Source organism: Sceloporus occidentalis, unplaced genomic scaffold (assembly GCF_023333645.1).
Source record: "Sceloporus occidentalis isolate IW3139 unplaced genomic scaffold, rSceOcc1.0.p SCAF_16, whole genome shotgun sequence".
NCBI classification, from domain to species: Eukaryota; Metazoa; Chordata; class Lepidosauria; order Squamata; family Phrynosomatidae; genus Sceloporus; species Sceloporus occidentalis.
This window is the reverse complement of record NW_028316996.1, coordinates 16,483,072-16,501,687: the sequence shown is the minus strand read 5'-3', so window position 1 is coordinate 16,501,687 and position 18,616 is coordinate 16,483,072. Positions and strand designations below refer to the sequence as shown.

Sequence of the window (18,616 nt, the reverse complement as noted above, 5' to 3'; positions counted from 1 at the left end):
TTTAAGTAAACATACCCTGGAATTTTTGAGCCTTTGCTGCTCTTGCCTCTGCAACACGTTTATCTTCATCTGACTCGCAGGTTTTGCCTTCATCTTCTTCAGGACAGCTTTAGGATAAACAGTAACATTAAGGAACGACTACAAATGGGGAAGTAATACCAACACTCAATCTCTATAATCACTTATATCCATAGACCATGTATAATTACAAGTTAGACAGTGCAGGTTAGACTGGGGTAAATAAAAATGACGCGTCTCCCAGTGGTTCAAAAAAAACACAGTATTTGGAGTCTCACTTTTTGTTCCCAAAAACTGACTCCATTAAGACGACACACATTTTCGCGCAAAACAGTCATCAGCAAAGCGCAACACACGAACTGACGCTGTTTTGTCTGCAACAAACCCACAACAAACGATCTGCCTCTTCTGTTCCTATTCAAGCTACTGTGCCCTCATCCAACTACAGCGGAGCGGTTTCCAGGTCTTCCAAGACCCGGCAGGTCTCTTAACACGTAAAGAATTTTTGCCGTTTTATTTCCAACCTGCCTTCTCTACTTATCAGTATTACACATCAGAGTTGTAATTGATTTGCTTCACTTGGTATATTGCTTCCCAATGTGTTTACAAATATATTGATTATGGCAGAGTATACAATTGTCAGGCAGCAGTATTTATTCAATTTGCAGTTTCCCACTGTTTTATTAATTGCTATGGCAATCCCCCATATGCAACAATTATTCAGGGACGACAGAGTATTTCCCCTTTGGGAATAAAAAGTGCCGATTAGCCAAAGAAAACAAGTGAAATAAATAGAGTACCTCTGTACTGCCTCCTGAATCTGCCGCATCCAGGAATTGCGTTCTTCTTTGGAACTGGTATGGATTTCGTACATTTCAGGTCCAGCAGATGAGGCACTTATCAAAAACATCCCACGTTCCTCGTTTGCCACTTCTCGAACAATCAGCTTTTGGAGACAAATAACCGGGGGCTTCTGATCCTGTATTAAATGTTTAAGCAGGAACACGGTAGTTGATCTCCAGGGATAGGCACTTGCATTCTATACAAACCCATACAGACCTGCCAAATAAACGCCTGTACCGGCTCCTACTGATCTCTATGGAAATGACATTTTCCGTCTGGACCCTACAAATTACACTGACTCCTGTGAGGTCATTACTAGCTAAGTAGTGTACGCCAGTTGAATAATTGTAACATAGACAAGTTAGAAGACCTACCACTGCAGCAAAAATATACTTTTGATCCTTTTCTTGAAGAAACAGCAAAACATCGGTTAAAAGGAGGGCTTGAATATCTGCAGTTAGATGGGAAAAAACATGTTTTATTACACTGAGCAAATCCTGTGTGTCATGAAAACCCTCTTGTAGTCGTAGATAAATATGCTACAATATGCACTGTAATAAAGCAAACTAAATACGTAGCTTTGCACTTGTCTAATAATAACCGCTCCTTTGTTGATTTGAAGCTGTTAAAAAAAATCATCCTATATCAACAAACAGAAGTATAATTAGTTTCCCTTTTCCAGCTAAAAACAGGCCGCCTTTTCATAGACCTTCATTATCCAACAGTTATTTGTAAGGGTGGAGCATTATTTATTATTATTATTATTTTTTTTTTTATAATTCAAAGAAGATAATCTGGTTAATTTTTATCTGTAAGACAAAGACAATGCTGAAAAAATGGAAAGGTGTCTGCTTTGGATGAAATTTAATTTAAAAACACAAAACACAAACCTTATAATGATATTCTATAGACTAAGTGTGCCTACCATGTGGTCCTTACTGCTTATTTTGATTCTGGGTCATAACCTATTGAAGCCAAACAAACATTCTCCTCTCCAGTTTAGACATAATGCCCTTAAAAAGATTACGTATAAAAGGCCATTCCGGGGATAAGTAGTAGAAGTGAAGCAATCGGCGTGTACACTTCATTGGATATGATAACTGTCAGGTATTATGTCATGAAACGACTAAGAATGGTCTCCAATGACCAACAATTATTCTCCCACAAGCTTAACTATTTTGGCAACATTTATTGCACCACAGCACTTCAATCACACATTTAACTCTAGTTCTATAATTGGCCTCCAAGAGACAGGTATACAGTGCGGGTTAGCTGATCATTCTCATTTGTACCTTTAAATCTCCCAGTAGCGGTTTTCCAGAACACCAGGCCTTCATGCAGAAGCGCCCGCTCTTTGACTTGCAGATCCTGTTTTCTGAACGCATGACCGTTCTTCATTTTCGTGTAGGTCTTATTCTCGATTCTATTTAGAATCTCAAGCAGTTTTTGTTCCTTCTCAAACTCATTGACCCGCAGATCCACAGCCGCAATCATGTCTTTGATGAAACTTAGGGCTTTGCAAAGGTCCTTGTGTTCCTCCGATCCTTCTAACATTAGACATAATTGTCATAAGTAGGCAAATGAAACATGCCACATCCAAATGATTGTCTTCCTATACGAAGTTAGTACAAGTGATATATTTATCTGCATCATATAAGTTCTAGACCAAAGGTTGAAAGTATTCTTTTCACTAAATGTCATGGATCCGAAAAGTAAACGTTACTAATTACAAAAAGCTGCAGAATGAGCTTTAGAATACTAACACTTCCATACAGCATCCAAATCAGGACACCTGTATTGGAGTGCGTGGCAAGAGACGGGAAGGGTCAGGGCCGGCCTGAAAGTGGGTCCATCCTAAAAGCAAGTGGCAGGTGTGGCCACCCAGCCACCTTTCCTGAATAGACACCTTATGACCCTATTCAGGAAATCTTTGGTTAGACAGAGAAGAACTGAGAATCTTTCCAACAGGTCTATGCCCCCATTGCAGGTACCCACGAGAGTGCCTGAAGACTTTCTTAAGGTATGATATAGGAGAAGAACTGCTACTAATCGCTTCTCTTTGGGAAATATCTTACCTATTTATAGAACTTGGAATATATTTTGATCATAGCTAGGTATTTGGTTAGTAACCAGCACAAGCTGTATTACTATTTGCCATCTGAAACGCTGGAGGCCATTGTACTGACCTGGCGTGTACCGCAGTACCCTTTCCACAAGCACTGGATACTTTGTGATACGCTGCGTTACAAGAAGGATGCATTCTGGGATTCCCCGGCGCCGAGCCAACAAATTACTGCTTTTCACCTATAAAAAAAAAAAATGTAGAAAAATTGTTTACAGAAATTAATGATACCATGAAAACGACCAGGATTCTATTGCAAGAACACAAACATTGAGTATACGTACATCAACAAACAGTTCTCTACAAGGTAAGTGCAAGTACACCGAAATAATATATATATATATATATATATATATATATATATATATATATATGAGAAAATACTTAATCACTAACCTCCTGGATATCATCTAGTAACTGGTCTCCAGAGAGAGGGGCTAATATAGAAATTTTATTTAATAGACTTAACTACAGGTGGAATTCAGGTGAAATTAGGCCATTTCGGTTCAATGTCTTAACACCTATTAGTGAATGAAATCCCTAATAAAGTGAAGTGTAGATAGTTGGTGAAAATGTATAAACACTATGCAAATCAAATGACAGTATCGGTATACAAATTTCAATACAGTACAGCAATAGTATATTTGTGTATAAATCGCTTCCATATGAAGGATTGCAATGTAAGTTTAGAATTTAAGTTCAGAATGTTTTTATGAATTTACCTAAAACTAAGATATCTGGAACACACGGTGGCCTGAACAGATTATCCACATGATTGCACAGACATGTACAATTTTTTTTTGTATTAACAGAAATGGCCACCAGAGGGCACTAAAGCGCTCTCTCTAATAGTAAGACACGCTGCATTGCAAGGTGCCCTTTTTTTGCACCAATACTAAATTTCTTAGAATGAGTATATACCGTCTGGAAGCAATATTCAATACTAAATTCAGACTGATATATCTATCTCCGTAGGGGCTGAGGAGATCAGGAGAGATAACCAAGGCACATTAAAATCTTAGTTCCAGGACAGCAAACAAAGTTTTTCTGTTTATGGGTTTATGCAACATTAAACACTGTATTGTGCGGATAGTCATAGTGAACGATGTTCCTTAAAGGTGTTCTGGGGCCACATGGTTTTTTCTAGCTGTCGACTTCTCATCTTTATTCGTCATCATTAAGGCAGCAGTGTAATGTAGCATTAAGAAACAAATAAATTATGTCAACTCCACCACAAGCTTTCCTTTTGCGGGCTTTATGGAGCCTGTGACCAGACCACAAGGATTTATTTCTCAAGGTGTAGAAGCTCCTGGAATACTCTTTGTGCTTGCAATGCAAATAATGCATGGATTATTCCTCATTTGGTCTTAATGTAACTGACAGTTTTTAAAGGAACAGTCCAATATTTTTTTTTAATTATTATTATTTATATTTATTTTAACAATATATGGAGCCTCCGGATCATTGCAGTGCGTCTGCATGGTGTTAACTGTTGTTTGGTTAAACGCTGAACCCAACTACATCTAGGATGGAAAGTTGGAGCATGACTTACTTTTATGAAGTTCTGGAATTTTTTATTCTGCTGCAGCTCTTTGAACAGGTTGACCGCCTCTATGTGATGACTGCAGAATTCACCATACATCTGCTTCATTTGCTGAGCATTCTCTGCAGAAAACTAAGCCATAAAGAAACATTGAAGAATAAACATGAATATAAACAATTAAAATGTTTTACATTAAAAGCGATACCATATCTGTCATTATGTCATTTCACTTATTCTGGAGGCGTGGTGGCCCCCAGATCCATTTTACCCAATGTTTCTGCTTGACACCATGGATGACAATATATAACACATCTATTATATCTATTACATATATATCATATATATATCTATATATATATATACACACACACACAACTATGCAAATATTTTTGTTTTACCATAATGTTGTTGGGTTCTTTTAAAACTTTTTATACATTGCATGATTATTATGATATCACATGGGTCGGAGGAATTTGGTGTTAACTTTCTATACACTATCATAAAAGCCAAATACTGCACTTAAAGTCTAAACATTGAAATCATAATGATAAACCAACTTCATGTTTTTACACGGTGATCACTTTTTTTTTTATATATACAAAGCCCATTGTATAGTTAAACAGTAATTTCTTAAAAATATTTCCAAGAAATATATCCGGTAAACCACTGAAAAGGTGAGTTCAACATTTCAACTGGCTTCAATTTTAGATATAAATCCTAGTAAGCCTCCAGGAAGGGATGAAATATCCACATACAAAATATACTTAATGTGAGGGAGACTGAAACCTTTTTATGTCTTTTCATAGCGTAGCTTATAAAACATTTCAGCAGAGGGGTAATCCTCAAATTTCAGACCGATGTATTTATCATTGATAAAGTGAGGAGAATATTGTGAATTGAATGACTGTATTAGTTATAAGCCTTTACTCTACATAACCTACATGACAAATTAGTTAAAAGTATGTGGAGCGATCCAGTTAGCACCTGGCCACTACAGACCCCTGGTGGGGAATATAAACATGGCTATGACACAGCGAGTGTGTGTGTGAGTGTCCCTGCGCCTGTCAAAATTCTCACAGAGACACAGAAACGCAGCAGGGTAACATAACGCAAGGTTACACGACCCCGCTGTGAAAGCAAGCGAGGTAAGGGGGTGCGACTAAGCACATATGTTTATATGTTGGAACAAGTGCATGTATAAGTCTATAGATTGTAAGCTCGTTTGAGCAGTGCCCTCCTTACCTGTTGTTTCTCTAAGTCTAATTGTTATGATATATACTACCTGTTATATCCTGTTTACCCATTGTACAGCGCTGCAGAATATGATGGCGCTTTATAAAACAATAATAATGTGAGCATTATTGTGTATATGTGAGCACATACGTGTAAATGTGTGCTAGCATGGATGAGTAGGTGTATGTCTGTTAGCATGACTGTGTATGTGTTAGTGGTCTAAGTGGGAGGGTGTGTTAGTGAGTAAATGTAAGCATGTGTATGTGTGTATTAGTGCGAGTATGTAAGTTTGTGTAAGAGTGTGTTTGTATATGTGTGCCAATGCATTTGCTGGGGCTTTACATGCCCCCAGGCCAGGAGGTGCCAGTCCTCCCCTGAAGCCTCCTTTGCACAATAAGAGGCACATTGTAGACTAAGAAACAAAAACGCTAAACTGGACACCATGTGTAATGCTTTACTTGTGCATCAGAAGGATTTTGGGTATCAGATCAGGATACTTGGGATCTAAAATGGAATGTTGGACCTTATCCCTTTGATCTCATTAGATGTCTATTTTTTATGTCAAAAGGGTGTTAGCACTAATATTACCAAGTTATGACATTATACACGTATAGTACCTGTTGCACAAGGACATCTCCAATCCTATTGATTAGAAAATTCCTGTCATTTCCTTCCCTGGATTCTTCTTTTCTTTCCCGTAACTTGTAGAAGAACTGCCTGTGGATCTCTAGCAGTTCATCCAGGCAAGGGAATATTTTGTCCACCGTGCTATGGTCCAGCTGAAGCTCTTCCTTCATCCCTTTCCTGAATATTTCAGACATGATGAGCAAGGTCTGGATATGATGCAGTTCCGTCTGGATTAGTTCTGCAAAGTGAACAACAGGATAGTACAACGATCCTAAAATAACTAGTAATGTCGTTAAAATCCCTATAGGGACATAGAAAATTATAAAAATGCCACGCATTGCACAGATTACATTTGCGGCTATTGAAGCGTATGTAATGTCAAAACGTAGGTTAATAAACCCATCATCATGTGAAAAACTGTACTGGTGTTCATGGAGAGAATACACTGTGGGATCTTACAATAACCATCCTCCATAAATATCCAGACTTTGTGTACACGCTGAAAATTTCAGCCGATTATAAAGCATTTACATAATTTTTAGGTGATCTGTATATTTTAATGAAAATATGCTTCATTAACATTTTGATGTCTGCTACGAAATATAAATTACCTTGAGACCTTACAAATCAAGGAGAAACATTCAAGGAAATAGTGGGCAAGCCAACAGCACTGAATTGTATGTGACCTTCATGAAACCTTTTGAAAGGGGACTCAGGATTTCCCGTTCTGCTCTCTCGAGGATTATTCAAAGGTAAAAAACAGAATCCTGGTAATCCTCTGCTTACATTGAATCAGTGGAAAAAACTCATTTGACACAAAGAGCTGTAAACATCACTGGAAGAAGAATGAACGTGTCTTTGAAGAGCATAAACAGGAACAAACCTTAGGGACTATGGAAAAGTGATTGATTCATAAAAGTTGTTTCTGTGCCAGACACGTGACCAGAGCAAGGCAAATATTTTATTTTTTAACCCACTGCTATGTTCTGGAGTTCTTTAATTGGAATAGAAATGGAATTAAGTGCTAATTTATTTCACTGGATATCTATTTTGTAGTTAAAGTACCATATTTCAATGCTCATAGGAGGTGGGTCAAAAGTGTGAATTATTTCGTAATTTCAGTGTTCAATATTACCTCTTATTTTACCAATACATTTTAAATGTTAGAACTGAGCAAACCACAGCGGCTATTAACGGTGCGTTTGATGTCAAAGGGTATTTTCCCATTGTGAGTGTCCAAATTACCTACCAAAAATGACATCTTGCCTCTTGACAACATCCTTTTCTTGTTTATTGCAGAATGACGAGTCCACCACAAGGCTCCATGATTCTGCCTCAAACTCCATCACATCTTCACTGAAGTCACTCCACAGTGGTGTATCTACTACGTCTAGGAAAAAAGAAAAAAAATATGTATGGAAGTTTTAGAAAAACAAAACATCATGACATAGGATCAGAATGTTCATGTAAAATATATCATGAAATAATTTCCTTGATTGTTTAAGCCAACTTGTCCATTGTTTTAATAAGAAAAAAAGACTGGATCCGTTATAGCGCTATAGGGTGTTATTAGAACCATTGAACAAAACAGGCAATTAACCTTCAATCGGGAAAGAGTCCACGGGTGAAGGGCTTCCCACTGTTTGAAGCAATTCTTCAGACTGTGATCTAGATCTTTGGCCAGTTGTGTCCCCGTCGGATTCCAAAGACTGATCAAATTTCCTATTAAAATTGTATTAAAAGTGTCTTAATTAGTTCAATTTCTAAACACATGGTAATTTACAAATATCTCCCGCCAATATCCTTGTAATAACCCTTTGCTTGGGATATTGCAACCTTTGACTGCATTTCTTATACGATTTGCTTACACAATGACCAGATTCATTCTTAAACACATTCATTCATATCTCGATATAGTCTACTTAAAATACATTGAAGGATCAACACATTCTCTCCCCAAGAATAAACATACATACGTAAAAAATACCGCATTTCCAAACCTCCAACCAACCAACACATGGATCAGCTCTTCAGTTGCAAATGGCTTGAAATCATATTGCGATCTCATGAAGTGAAAGTAAGTAATTTCCCCACTTATCAATCACCTTATTCTAAATTAACATATTAGGAAAATCTTCGATCATTACACATGTATCCATAAAGACAAGGTGCATACCTCTCACAATTTGACACGGGAAGGCTTTTGGACAGAGGATGGACGGATTGGTGGAGGTCCTTCTTGCCAGAAGACAGTCCCAGAGGCAAAGAGGATGACTGTGGCATTGCCGATAGAACGGGTTGTGGAACATCTTTAAACGAGGAATCTGATAGGTTTAAGTATTATACAGTTATAACATGCTGCAAAGCACTAGACACGTGAAAAATGAATAAGCAGGGATATGCTGATCAATTAAGTGAAATGACAAACATAATGTTAATACCCAGATGGTAATATAACGGCAAACAAAAGAAAAATTTCCATACAAAATCAATTATACATTCTTGCCCTGTAGAACTCTACCACTATAGCCTGGAACTCGCATATCTGTGCATTCATTTCCAACCAGGGCTGTACTTCACACTTGAGTGACTAAGTTAAAATGTTTCACCGTCATTTTCTTATAAAGCTATCACTTAAGATTCAGCCGCAAATAAACCACATACAGATATTTCAAACCCCGCCAACAGCAGAACTAACTGGTTTACTGCTGGTTTGACAGCTATAGTGCTACACGCAATCCTTCTTACCCTCTGAGTGATAGAGGGGTGTAGTCACCTACCTGTCAATGATGGAACTAAAAGAAAAACTTTTCTATTGCATTAACGATTTGCAAAAACTGCCACTGAGAGTTAAAAGGAAGAAATATACGTTTCTCCTGCATAGATTGACAAATAAGGTGGGTGAAATTTTGCTTATGATTTCCTTCACAGGATAGAAGGCACCGGCTAACCAGCCAGCAAAATCCCCAGATGCAATACCTTGCATGTTTTGGGATGTGGAAAACATACCTTTTGGGGTGGCACATAATTAAGTCACATTTTTAATTTACTATTTGTTTTTCTTTTCGTTTTTTTTTTTTCCTTCCGCAAATAAGGTCAACAATAATCCCCGTTTGCCTCTATATAAAGTGGATATAGAGCCAAAAGGTGATTTCAAAGTCTTGATTACATATAAATAACGTTCTAATTGGCCTTGGTCAGAGGAAATTGCAAGTGGTCTAAATATTTTTTTTTACGCTTGCCCGGGTTTGCCCAAAGCATTAATATTTCAAACAGCTCTTATTATTAGTGATATACCACGTCACAGTTTATCCACTTACTTGAGATGACTGATGGTTGCTTATTCTTAGGATGATACCTCTCCTGAAATTTCTGCTTGGGGGGGGAAAAAAAAGAGTAATAATTAAAAGGATTGGCTCTGATACAGTCATGAAAACTGCAGTATCCAGGGCTGTAAATGGAATACATGTTCCGGAAAATACACCAGAGTATTAATTGTAGTAGGATTTTAACTCTGTAAATAATGATATAGGTTGAGTAAGGATTTGGACTAGCGAGTGGTTGCTAGTAGACACGGTTAGAACAGCACTGTTTGTTTAATGTCTCATCTAACCATATGTGCAGAATTATATACAGAGTTCTAGCTGTGGAAAGTTTCTTAGTATATAGACACATTCTTTTTAATAAAGCTTTTAGAGCTGTAATGGAACTTGGATGTGTATGTCAATGGATTAGAGAGAGGAAGCAGAATATACTCTTACATAAAAACTATTATATATTTCCGAGATATTTCCATAAGTTATTTTACCTTTGTACATGCTGGGGTGGACTCCTTGCAGCCTTTGTGCACATTCACATTACAATCTGAAACACAGATAATTACATATTTATCGGCATTCAATAAATAAAGCAAAATAGACGTGTATAATTCACTTGGTTGCATATGTCTTATAGGTTAATAAATATTGTGCATTATTAGTCATAGTCTATTAGTTGGAACACTAAACAATAGAAACAAAAGGCAAATTGATAGGAGAAATAAATGTTGTGTTTGTTGTATTATAACAGTTAATGTTATTTTTTCCTGGTGTTACCTTGGATTTTGTTGATTGGTTTAATATTTGGGATTGGTTATTTCCCGTGAAAGATATATTAGACACTTACTGGAGCATTGGAGAGATTCTTTCCCCAGCATGGCCTTTTCACACACCAAACATGGGATAACCCCCGAGAACGTCCCTGCCACAAACTGGTGCCTGTTGACCTTTTCCTTCTCCTTGCTGTCCTTATTTTTAGTCTTCGTGGAAACGCAAAGGCGAATGAAAAGAATCAAACATGTATTTAATCATTTGGCCATTCAGAAAAACTTAAAAAAGCACAAGAAAAAAGTAAAAGTGCCACGATTCATATTCTCCAAGTACCAGTGTAAGCAGTAATCGCAGATATAACAAAGTTGATTCTGGGGTGGATTACTGTGCAATAGTTTTGGAGAAGAAAAGATCGTTCATTCTATATTCCTCCCTATAAATAAAAAGTAATGTAAATATAATGGAATTGTGCACTTTTCCGAACAGGTAGTTATTTTTTTTTAGTGAGTGTAACAAGACATTTATAAAAATATACATCATTTTATATATAAATATAATTTCACCGTTTTTTTTGGGTTTTTTTTAATCTGATTCTGAAACACGTAAGCGACTTCCTGGTTGTCTGAATCATACATTTCAAATTAAAACTAAACTCTGAAACAAGTACATATATTAAAAATAAGAGACACTAATTAATTCGATTTGGCTAATTTTGACCTTGGAATGTTGTTACCTCTAATCATGTTATCCAATAAAATCATGTTTAACCAGCTGATTAATAACAGAAGCTGGACCTTTAATATGCTAGTAAACAAAACTGAAGCAAATATTTGTATCTGATAATCAATTAATGTGACAAATTTACATACAATGCAAAGTACATCGTATCGACTAGATCATGAAGAACAATTTGAATGTATGGAACCAAGATGATGGCCTCGGGATGACCCTCTCACCAGCATATAAATTAAAGTGCAGATAAATTAATTTAGACTCTCTATGGTGTGTGCTTTTTGTTTGGAGATCGCTTACAAGTTGGCTTATGGTCTATCATGGTACATGGTAAATCAAAACCAACCTAAATATACATATTTTTAGGTCTTATAAAGTAAAAAGAAGATCCACACAAACTTTATAAGCTGCTTGGGGGAAAGCTGGCACTCACAAGCTGTTTGGGGCAAAGGTGGCACATGCTGCTTGGTGAAGTTGGGTGGCACCAGGGGGCCTTTGGTTTCTAGTTATGCCCCTGAAGCAAGGTGCAGAAGGGAGTTCTATTTCACCCCGTAATGGTCCAATCCAACGATTAGTGCTGAACACAAACCATTCATAATAATGAAACTTTGCAACACAGGACTCTAACCTTGTTTTTGTTGCGTGTACTGGTCATCCTGTTCCGCAGGAAGCTGAAAGTCCGGCTCACTTTGTTCTTTTCAGATTCAGGTTTTGTAGGTGTTATATATTTGTCCCATTCCTCTTCTTCGATCCTACAGAAAATCAGCTTGCATCGGTTACACAAAAGTGAAACTATCTTCAAACTAAAGAGAATCGTTTCAAATTGTGATTAAAAGGTAGAGCCATTGAAACAACTGTACTATTAATATTGCAAATGCAAATGTTGTACAATAAACCATGAACATTTTACACTCAATGGAAAATACTTAAAAAGGCAATCTGTTTCAATGAAGGTAACAAAACATAAGCGGCTTATAAACTGTAGTTTATATTTCCTTTAATTGGTATCAAATGTGCAACCAATAACATCATTCCTTACACTAGCATGATGAGGTCAGCGAGAATGAACTACAACTGAGCGAAGAAATCATCCTTCGAGCAAAAAAGAACAATACATTTAAAGTGTATGGGGCGGGGGGGTTAATGGGACTGCCACAGTACCCCTAAAAAATGGCACACTACGCATAAATCTAAACCCGGGCAAAAGGATGGAATCCAAAAAAGAGCTCAAGGAATTTAAACCACCTACGAAGACCCCAAGGTATGCGAGCCCCAGAGAAATGAGAAAGAAGAAGAGCATAAGAAACTGGGACAAAGAGATATATAGTGAGTGAAAGCAGTGAGACGGCCAGATGAAATGGTCATATAGTGAACCAAATCTGAAGAATACAAACAGAACGAACGCGTTGCATTAAGCTGCATTTTCTGTTTGGTGACATCAGGATATAAGAGCTACAATCAGGGAAAAGAAAAAATGTCGGTGCGCTAAGCTAGTCTCAGGCTCAAAAAATACAAATGTATAATATGAGGCCTACCAAACAGTGTGAGCATGCTGCGAATACAGTGTGTTGGCTGTACAATGTATACAAAAAACAAAATACTGTCTGCGCTTCTCACCCTAATAAAGTTGGCAACAAATATATAAACATAATATAAATGAGAGGTTTTGGTTATATGAATTGGCCAAAGCATAATTAAGCTCACCCGCCACGTCAAGGCACACTCTCAATAGGGTGAGAACCTACTCTCACCTCCTACATAGTGGGCACACAAAGCAGTTTATACGGCTACCAAAACCTTATTAATGTGTTGGGGGAGGTGCAATTAAACCTCCTCCCCATTTAACCCCAGGACAGCAAGCTGCAACCAGACTGATGAGGAGCCAACAACCTCAAATATGTGCAAACAGGGAAAAGAAGAAATGTCGGTGCACTAAGCTAGTCTCAGGCTCAAATAATACAAATGTATAATATGAGGCCTACCAAACAGGCCTACTTTTTATAAGAGCTACAATGTAATACCGAAACATTTTTGTAAATGGATATTTGGTCTTAGAACCTTGACATCTATTACAAGTATTATTTTAGTCTATTTGAAAGTTCTTATAAAGTAGCTTGAAGTACAACTTCAATTATATACCGTACCTCTTTTCTCTTGGTGGTTCAGTTAGGCTGTAAGCACGTTGCTCTGATAAATAAATATATAAACAAATTGAAAAACAAGGGAAATGAGTGTTAGGCACTACCGATAAAACCGTTAATATCACACACACAATACCATCACCATTGTTAAGTTATACCATCCTTCAAAAGGGAAGAGGAAAATCACACGGATCGGCACTCATTTTTACTTCACATAGTAAACCAGGTCAACTCAATAAGGGTATTCAGATCCATTACTTTATTCAGATACAACAAAAAAAGGCTTTTGGGTTTATTTTTGGGTCTTTCTTTGGGACGTTTTGATTATTATTTATGAGGCATTTGGGGTTTTTAGTTTCTGTGATTTTCCCAGCAAATCGACTAATATTTTATGGGATACAAGCACGCAGTACAGTGATGTTGTGTACCGGGCTGTCCTCTCAACGCGTTCTTCATGGATGGATTCTAGGAGTTTTCAAAACATCACAGTGCGCAGTTTACTCGCAATTTCTCTCACTTCTGATGCATTGCGGAACACAGTAATCAGTAAAAGTCATGAATATATGCAGTATTACGTACTGTATACAAATATTCAAACCATGATTCTTGCAAGACCCATACAAAACAAGCTAAACGGAGGCTCAGATCTTAATTTTTGTAACGTATGTATAAGGGTAACCCACCACCAAGAGAGTGAATAGAGGAATTCGTGAGGTCATGTCCACAGCCCCTAAAAACAGCAGCCATTGCGCTACCAAGACATTTCTGAATGAATATTAAAACACCGCTAACAAGGTCGCATGTATTTTGTGCTTCCTGGTAAAAAGAATGTATATTTTTTATACACACTAAACAAGTATCATTTACGGAGGCGTGGAGACACCTTAATGAATTCCTTTGATTATTTGCAAAGAGAGAAACTCATGCGACATACAGTCTGAAGATTTCATAGCACCGCTACTGTACTTACTACCATGCTGAAGAAGAGACACTGATTTAGACAATGAAAGTGCCTGAAGTAGTGAGCGGCCACTGACGCCGAAACCTCCATCTGAGAGCAGGAATAAATTCTTAAAGCAAATGCGTTTCAAAATGGGGCTCATAATTAGCAAAGCGGTTACATACAATGGACCTGTCACTTTATTAACTGAAGGGTGTCTATCTCGGCCATATAGTCTACATGTAAGGTTAACTGTCTAGTGCTGGAGACAGGTATACCAGGGAACTTCCTAGGGCTAGCCCTCCTGAGCTATCTCTTCTTCTTCTTTCTTATGGGGGAGAAGGTGGTGAGTAGAGCCGATCGAGGCAGTCTTCGAGGCTTGGTAACCAGCTAAACTCGAAGAGTTATGGAAGCTGCAACTATGTCTTTGGTGATTTTACCAATATATCTTAAATACATAAAAATCCATGTGGATTTCTTGAAGGGGAGTCAACGGAGCAAAAGATAGTTGTCTCAGCTTGTGGTCAATAGACATCCTCAATGCACCTTATGTGGAGGGCACTGTCAACCAAGTGTCAGCAGGAGACGGCTGGCACCACAACCTACGCAATGCCAATTTTATACATCTTCTCTGACCCTGAAGTCTTCAAGAAAAGCTGGAGCCCATTAAAACCAGTTGGCTTCCACAGATTAAATGACATAACTGGAACTTTAAGTGCTGTTTTAACATTTATAGCTGAGAATGGTTTGCCAAGGAAATGTAATTGATCATTAAAAATTATTGGTGCAGAAGGCATGCAGGTGAAACCGTGATGTGTAATTAAAGTAGATTTAGTACTTTAAAACGAGGTGCATGTCCACAGAACTGAAAAGTAGAGTTCAGCGATCACTGAAACAAAGCATGTTATTGCCTCTAAGTTTTACAGAAGAAATACTTGCCTTCAGAGGGATCGCCGATGGAAAGGTCACGTGTCAAGCGAGGTTTTGCAAGAAAAAGTTTAGGTGATGAACAGGAGTAAGAGCGAAATCTCAGACCTGTGGCAAGCGGATCCTGGGGAAATAATTGTGCTATGTATGAAACTATTTTTTTCATTTTTTTTTTGAGAAGGCAACAAATTATTATGTTTTTTTCTGCCATGTACTTTTTTCTTTAATATTTCTGGACAAGATCAACGTTACGCTGCCAACAAGAATAATATTCAAAAACAAGACATATGAAGTATGATGTCAAACGTTTGGCATTTATTTCATAAAACATTATTTATTAATTTTTTAAATATATTTATTAAAACTAGCTATAGTGGAGATCCTGTAAAAGCAAAGCGCTATTCCCAGGGAAGCTGAGATGTAACATAAAAGCAGTATATTCATGCCTTGTTTTAAATTCATTCCTTTCTCCTCAGCCCACACATCCGCTTCCCCAGAGAGTAGTAATTACCCTAAAGGTGTAATATTACAGCTATGAAAAATCATCATAAAACAGACTATGAGTTTAAGATTGCTGCTTGAAACGGAGACCAACGTAAGATATAAATCTCGGTCTGCGCAAGAGAAGCGAATGCATCAGAAGGTACCTTTCCTTGAGAAAGAGGCAGTGTCTCTGATCCTCGGACGTGGAAATTCCGTTCAGCGTTTGTCTCTGGAGAGTCGAGTTCATCACCACTGTTTCCCAAAAGCCCTGATGAATCCTCTTGAACGGAAGATTTAGGGCTGTGGTTACGAGGGTACGATTCCTCGTCCTCGCTGTCAGCCTCAAGGCCATCAAGACTTGAGCTATGAAAAGAAAATAGGTGTCCAGACTCACACATATAATACATTTAATCTGTAAATGGTGTAAGGAAGTTGTTAAAGAGCAGTTATCCATATCATTAAGAAAAAAGGTTGTTTTGCAGGCCATCAGAGGATCTAAATGTATTAGAGACTAATGTATTATAGATACTACATGAATGGTGGGGGTGATTGAAGATGTATCTGGGTACTAGGTTTGTTTTTTCCCATAGTTGCCAATTTCCAGTAACGACAACACTGATAACTACATGAGATTTGGTCATTACCTACAATCACCGCCAAGAATTAGATCATCTGCTTTAATATCCACGTACAAAAGCATCTGGATTTGACCGCCAGTATGAATTAATACACTAGGGAACTCATTCAAACACATCAGCAGAAGCTGCGGATAAACTATACGGAGAGGGCGAAGCAGGACTGCTTTATATCAAGGTGTGCAGAATAACTAAAAGGCAGATGCTCTTAGAATTGCCCTAAATGAGGAATATAAACAATATAAAAAAGGACAGGATGAGACAACAGGGTTATTCGTTTTCCTTTCAACGCATCTGAATCAATTAAAAAGGACCCGCCAGACATTATATGTACTTTAATGCATTCGATAGCCGAGTGTCACCTTTACATGTTTCTTTTTCCTCCCTTCCAAATATGCATTTGCCTTTTTGCCGTCCCCGAGCTACTTAGCATTCTTCTAAACAGCCCTTTCATTAGCATAAAAATACTCAAATGTTGGTGTAATAATTGTTATAAAATTTGTTATTTCGCCTAACTAGTAAGTTACAAATGAATATATTTGACACATGTTATATGTTTAAAGGACAATTAAGTAAACACAATTGCATTATGCGATCTTCTGTCTATTCCCAGCTTAACAAAGGCTGCCTGAACTAATCAACCACAATCAGCAATCAGGAATACTCATACATATCCCAAGGATGGAAGAGGAAGCTAAGACACTTTTCCCCACTGTATGCACATTAGGTGGGTTTTAGTAAATACATATTGCTTTCTGTAAACTGTAGTGTAATCAGCTGTAAAATATAGGGATTTGGGGAAAGCTAAAGATCTGCTCTGCATTATTTAATGCAGAAAGCGGAAAGTCGCCGCATGGAATGTAAATGAATATTTCCATATTGGTCCAAGAGAAGATGACCTCTTATACTCAAAATGAAGAACTTTAATTGGTCCAACACAGAAAAAACAACATCTAAGGTCCTGAAAATGTATGTAACTTTACATATTTATCGATGTTGGCCCAAAAAGGGTATCAGCCTCACTTATAGACTCAATCTTCCAGGAATGTTTGTAACGGGTCTTGGGGGACTTTTTTAGAGAGTTACGCTAGGACAGCTCCCAGCAAACAGAAGCAGTTCAGCATCTTTTATTTTCTTTCTCATATAGATTTTGGATGTGCATTAAAGCGCCATTTCTATATCATTATGAGCATAAAGATCAAGTGGCAGGGATTCCTTTCTTAGCCTGGCAGCACTCGGATTAATACATAGGACGTGTCCAAGTTTCTCCGAACGCTAAACACACACACAGCTATGCAATTTATCTACGCCATCTGTGACACATGGCATAGGAAGGTTTGTAATGCAGTTATTAAGCATCTGGATTTGATAAAAGGAGGAACAGGAACATTACTAGGATCTCAGAGATCAAAGTTTGTGACATGATCCGAAGCATACTTCCTGAAGTCAAAACACATGTCCACAGACCACCTCAAACGCTTGAGCAAGAGACAACAGTCATTTGTTTTTTTGACTAGGTAACTAAAACAATGGACCAGGGGGAGCAGTAACTATATACTATCTGGATCTGAAGGCATTCAACACACTGCAAAATGTATAAATAAATTGCAGGAAGGACTTGTCACTAGTGGGGTACCTCAGAGATCAGTATTGGGACCTCTTCTTTTTAATATTTTTTATTAGTGATATTAAGTGGTCTTAATGGTGAGGGCTGTCTTTTTGTAGATGATACAAAAAAAACACAGCAGGGTAGGCATTCCTGGTAGAACAAGACAAATGGCAAATTATTTAAGTAAATTAGAAGAATGACCGAGAGCGTGGCATCTGCAGTTTAATGTTGATAAGGAACAATGGGCTAAGTGTTTGAGCTTTTAGCTATATCGGGAAAAATGGCTTGATCTAAAGGGACAGTCTAGTCACGTACTACAATACATTTGATTTTTAGCGCACAAACAGATTCCGTACCAACAGATGTGAAAATTAACAATAGTATTAAAACTGAGAATATACAATATTGCTAATAACCGTAACAAGCATTCTGATACAAGAGGAGAAGGGGGCTGAGCTCTTGCAAGCTCACAGAAGGTTAGGAGGTTGCTTGCACTCCGCTGTGTTTTACAGCATGGTAATTGATGCAAGCAATTTTTTTTTTGGCAGGAATAAGAAAATTTGATTTCTCCAGTGCTTGCTTCAGTACATGTCCTGTAGCGTGAATGCAAGCTAGAGCTCCTATCAAAGTGAAATGGAGTTCAACTTGCTGGCCTTGCGAGTTGCCCTGTGCAAG

At 37.7% G+C, this 18,616-nt stretch overlaps 1 protein-coding gene across 1 annotated transcript in view; it reads right to left on the bottom strand.

The window, feature by feature from the left end:
- The window catches only part of LOC149303105 (rho guanine nucleotide exchange factor 28-like), a 41,423-nt gene that overhangs the window by 10,781 nt on the left and 12,026 nt on the right, over positions 1-18,616 (bottom strand). The window contains exons 4-20 of the mRNA XM_089481845.1: positions 15,862-16,060; positions 15,227-15,338; positions 13,351-13,393; positions 11,835-11,958; positions 10,551-10,683; positions 10,195-10,250; positions 9,707-9,758; positions 8,563-8,710; positions 7,987-8,108; positions 7,636-7,776; positions 6,377-6,624; positions 4,536-4,658; positions 3,048-3,165; positions 2,154-2,408; positions 1,236-1,312; positions 819-997; positions 16-107 (exon numbers count right to left, since the gene is read on the bottom strand). Coding sequence (XP_089337971.1) covers positions 16-107; positions 819-997; positions 1,236-1,312; positions 2,154-2,408; positions 3,048-3,165; positions 4,536-4,658; positions 6,377-6,624; positions 7,636-7,776; positions 7,987-8,108; positions 8,563-8,710; positions 9,707-9,758; positions 10,195-10,250; positions 10,551-10,683; positions 11,835-11,958; positions 13,351-13,393; positions 15,227-15,338; positions 15,862-16,060 — 2,222 coding nt within the window. The remainder of the gene's footprint in view (positions 1-15; positions 108-818; positions 998-1,235; positions 1,313-2,153; positions 2,409-3,047; positions 3,166-4,535; positions 4,659-6,376; positions 6,625-7,635; positions 7,777-7,986; positions 8,109-8,562; positions 8,711-9,706; positions 9,759-10,194; positions 10,251-10,550; positions 10,684-11,834; positions 11,959-13,350; positions 13,394-15,226; positions 15,339-15,861; positions 16,061-18,616) is intronic.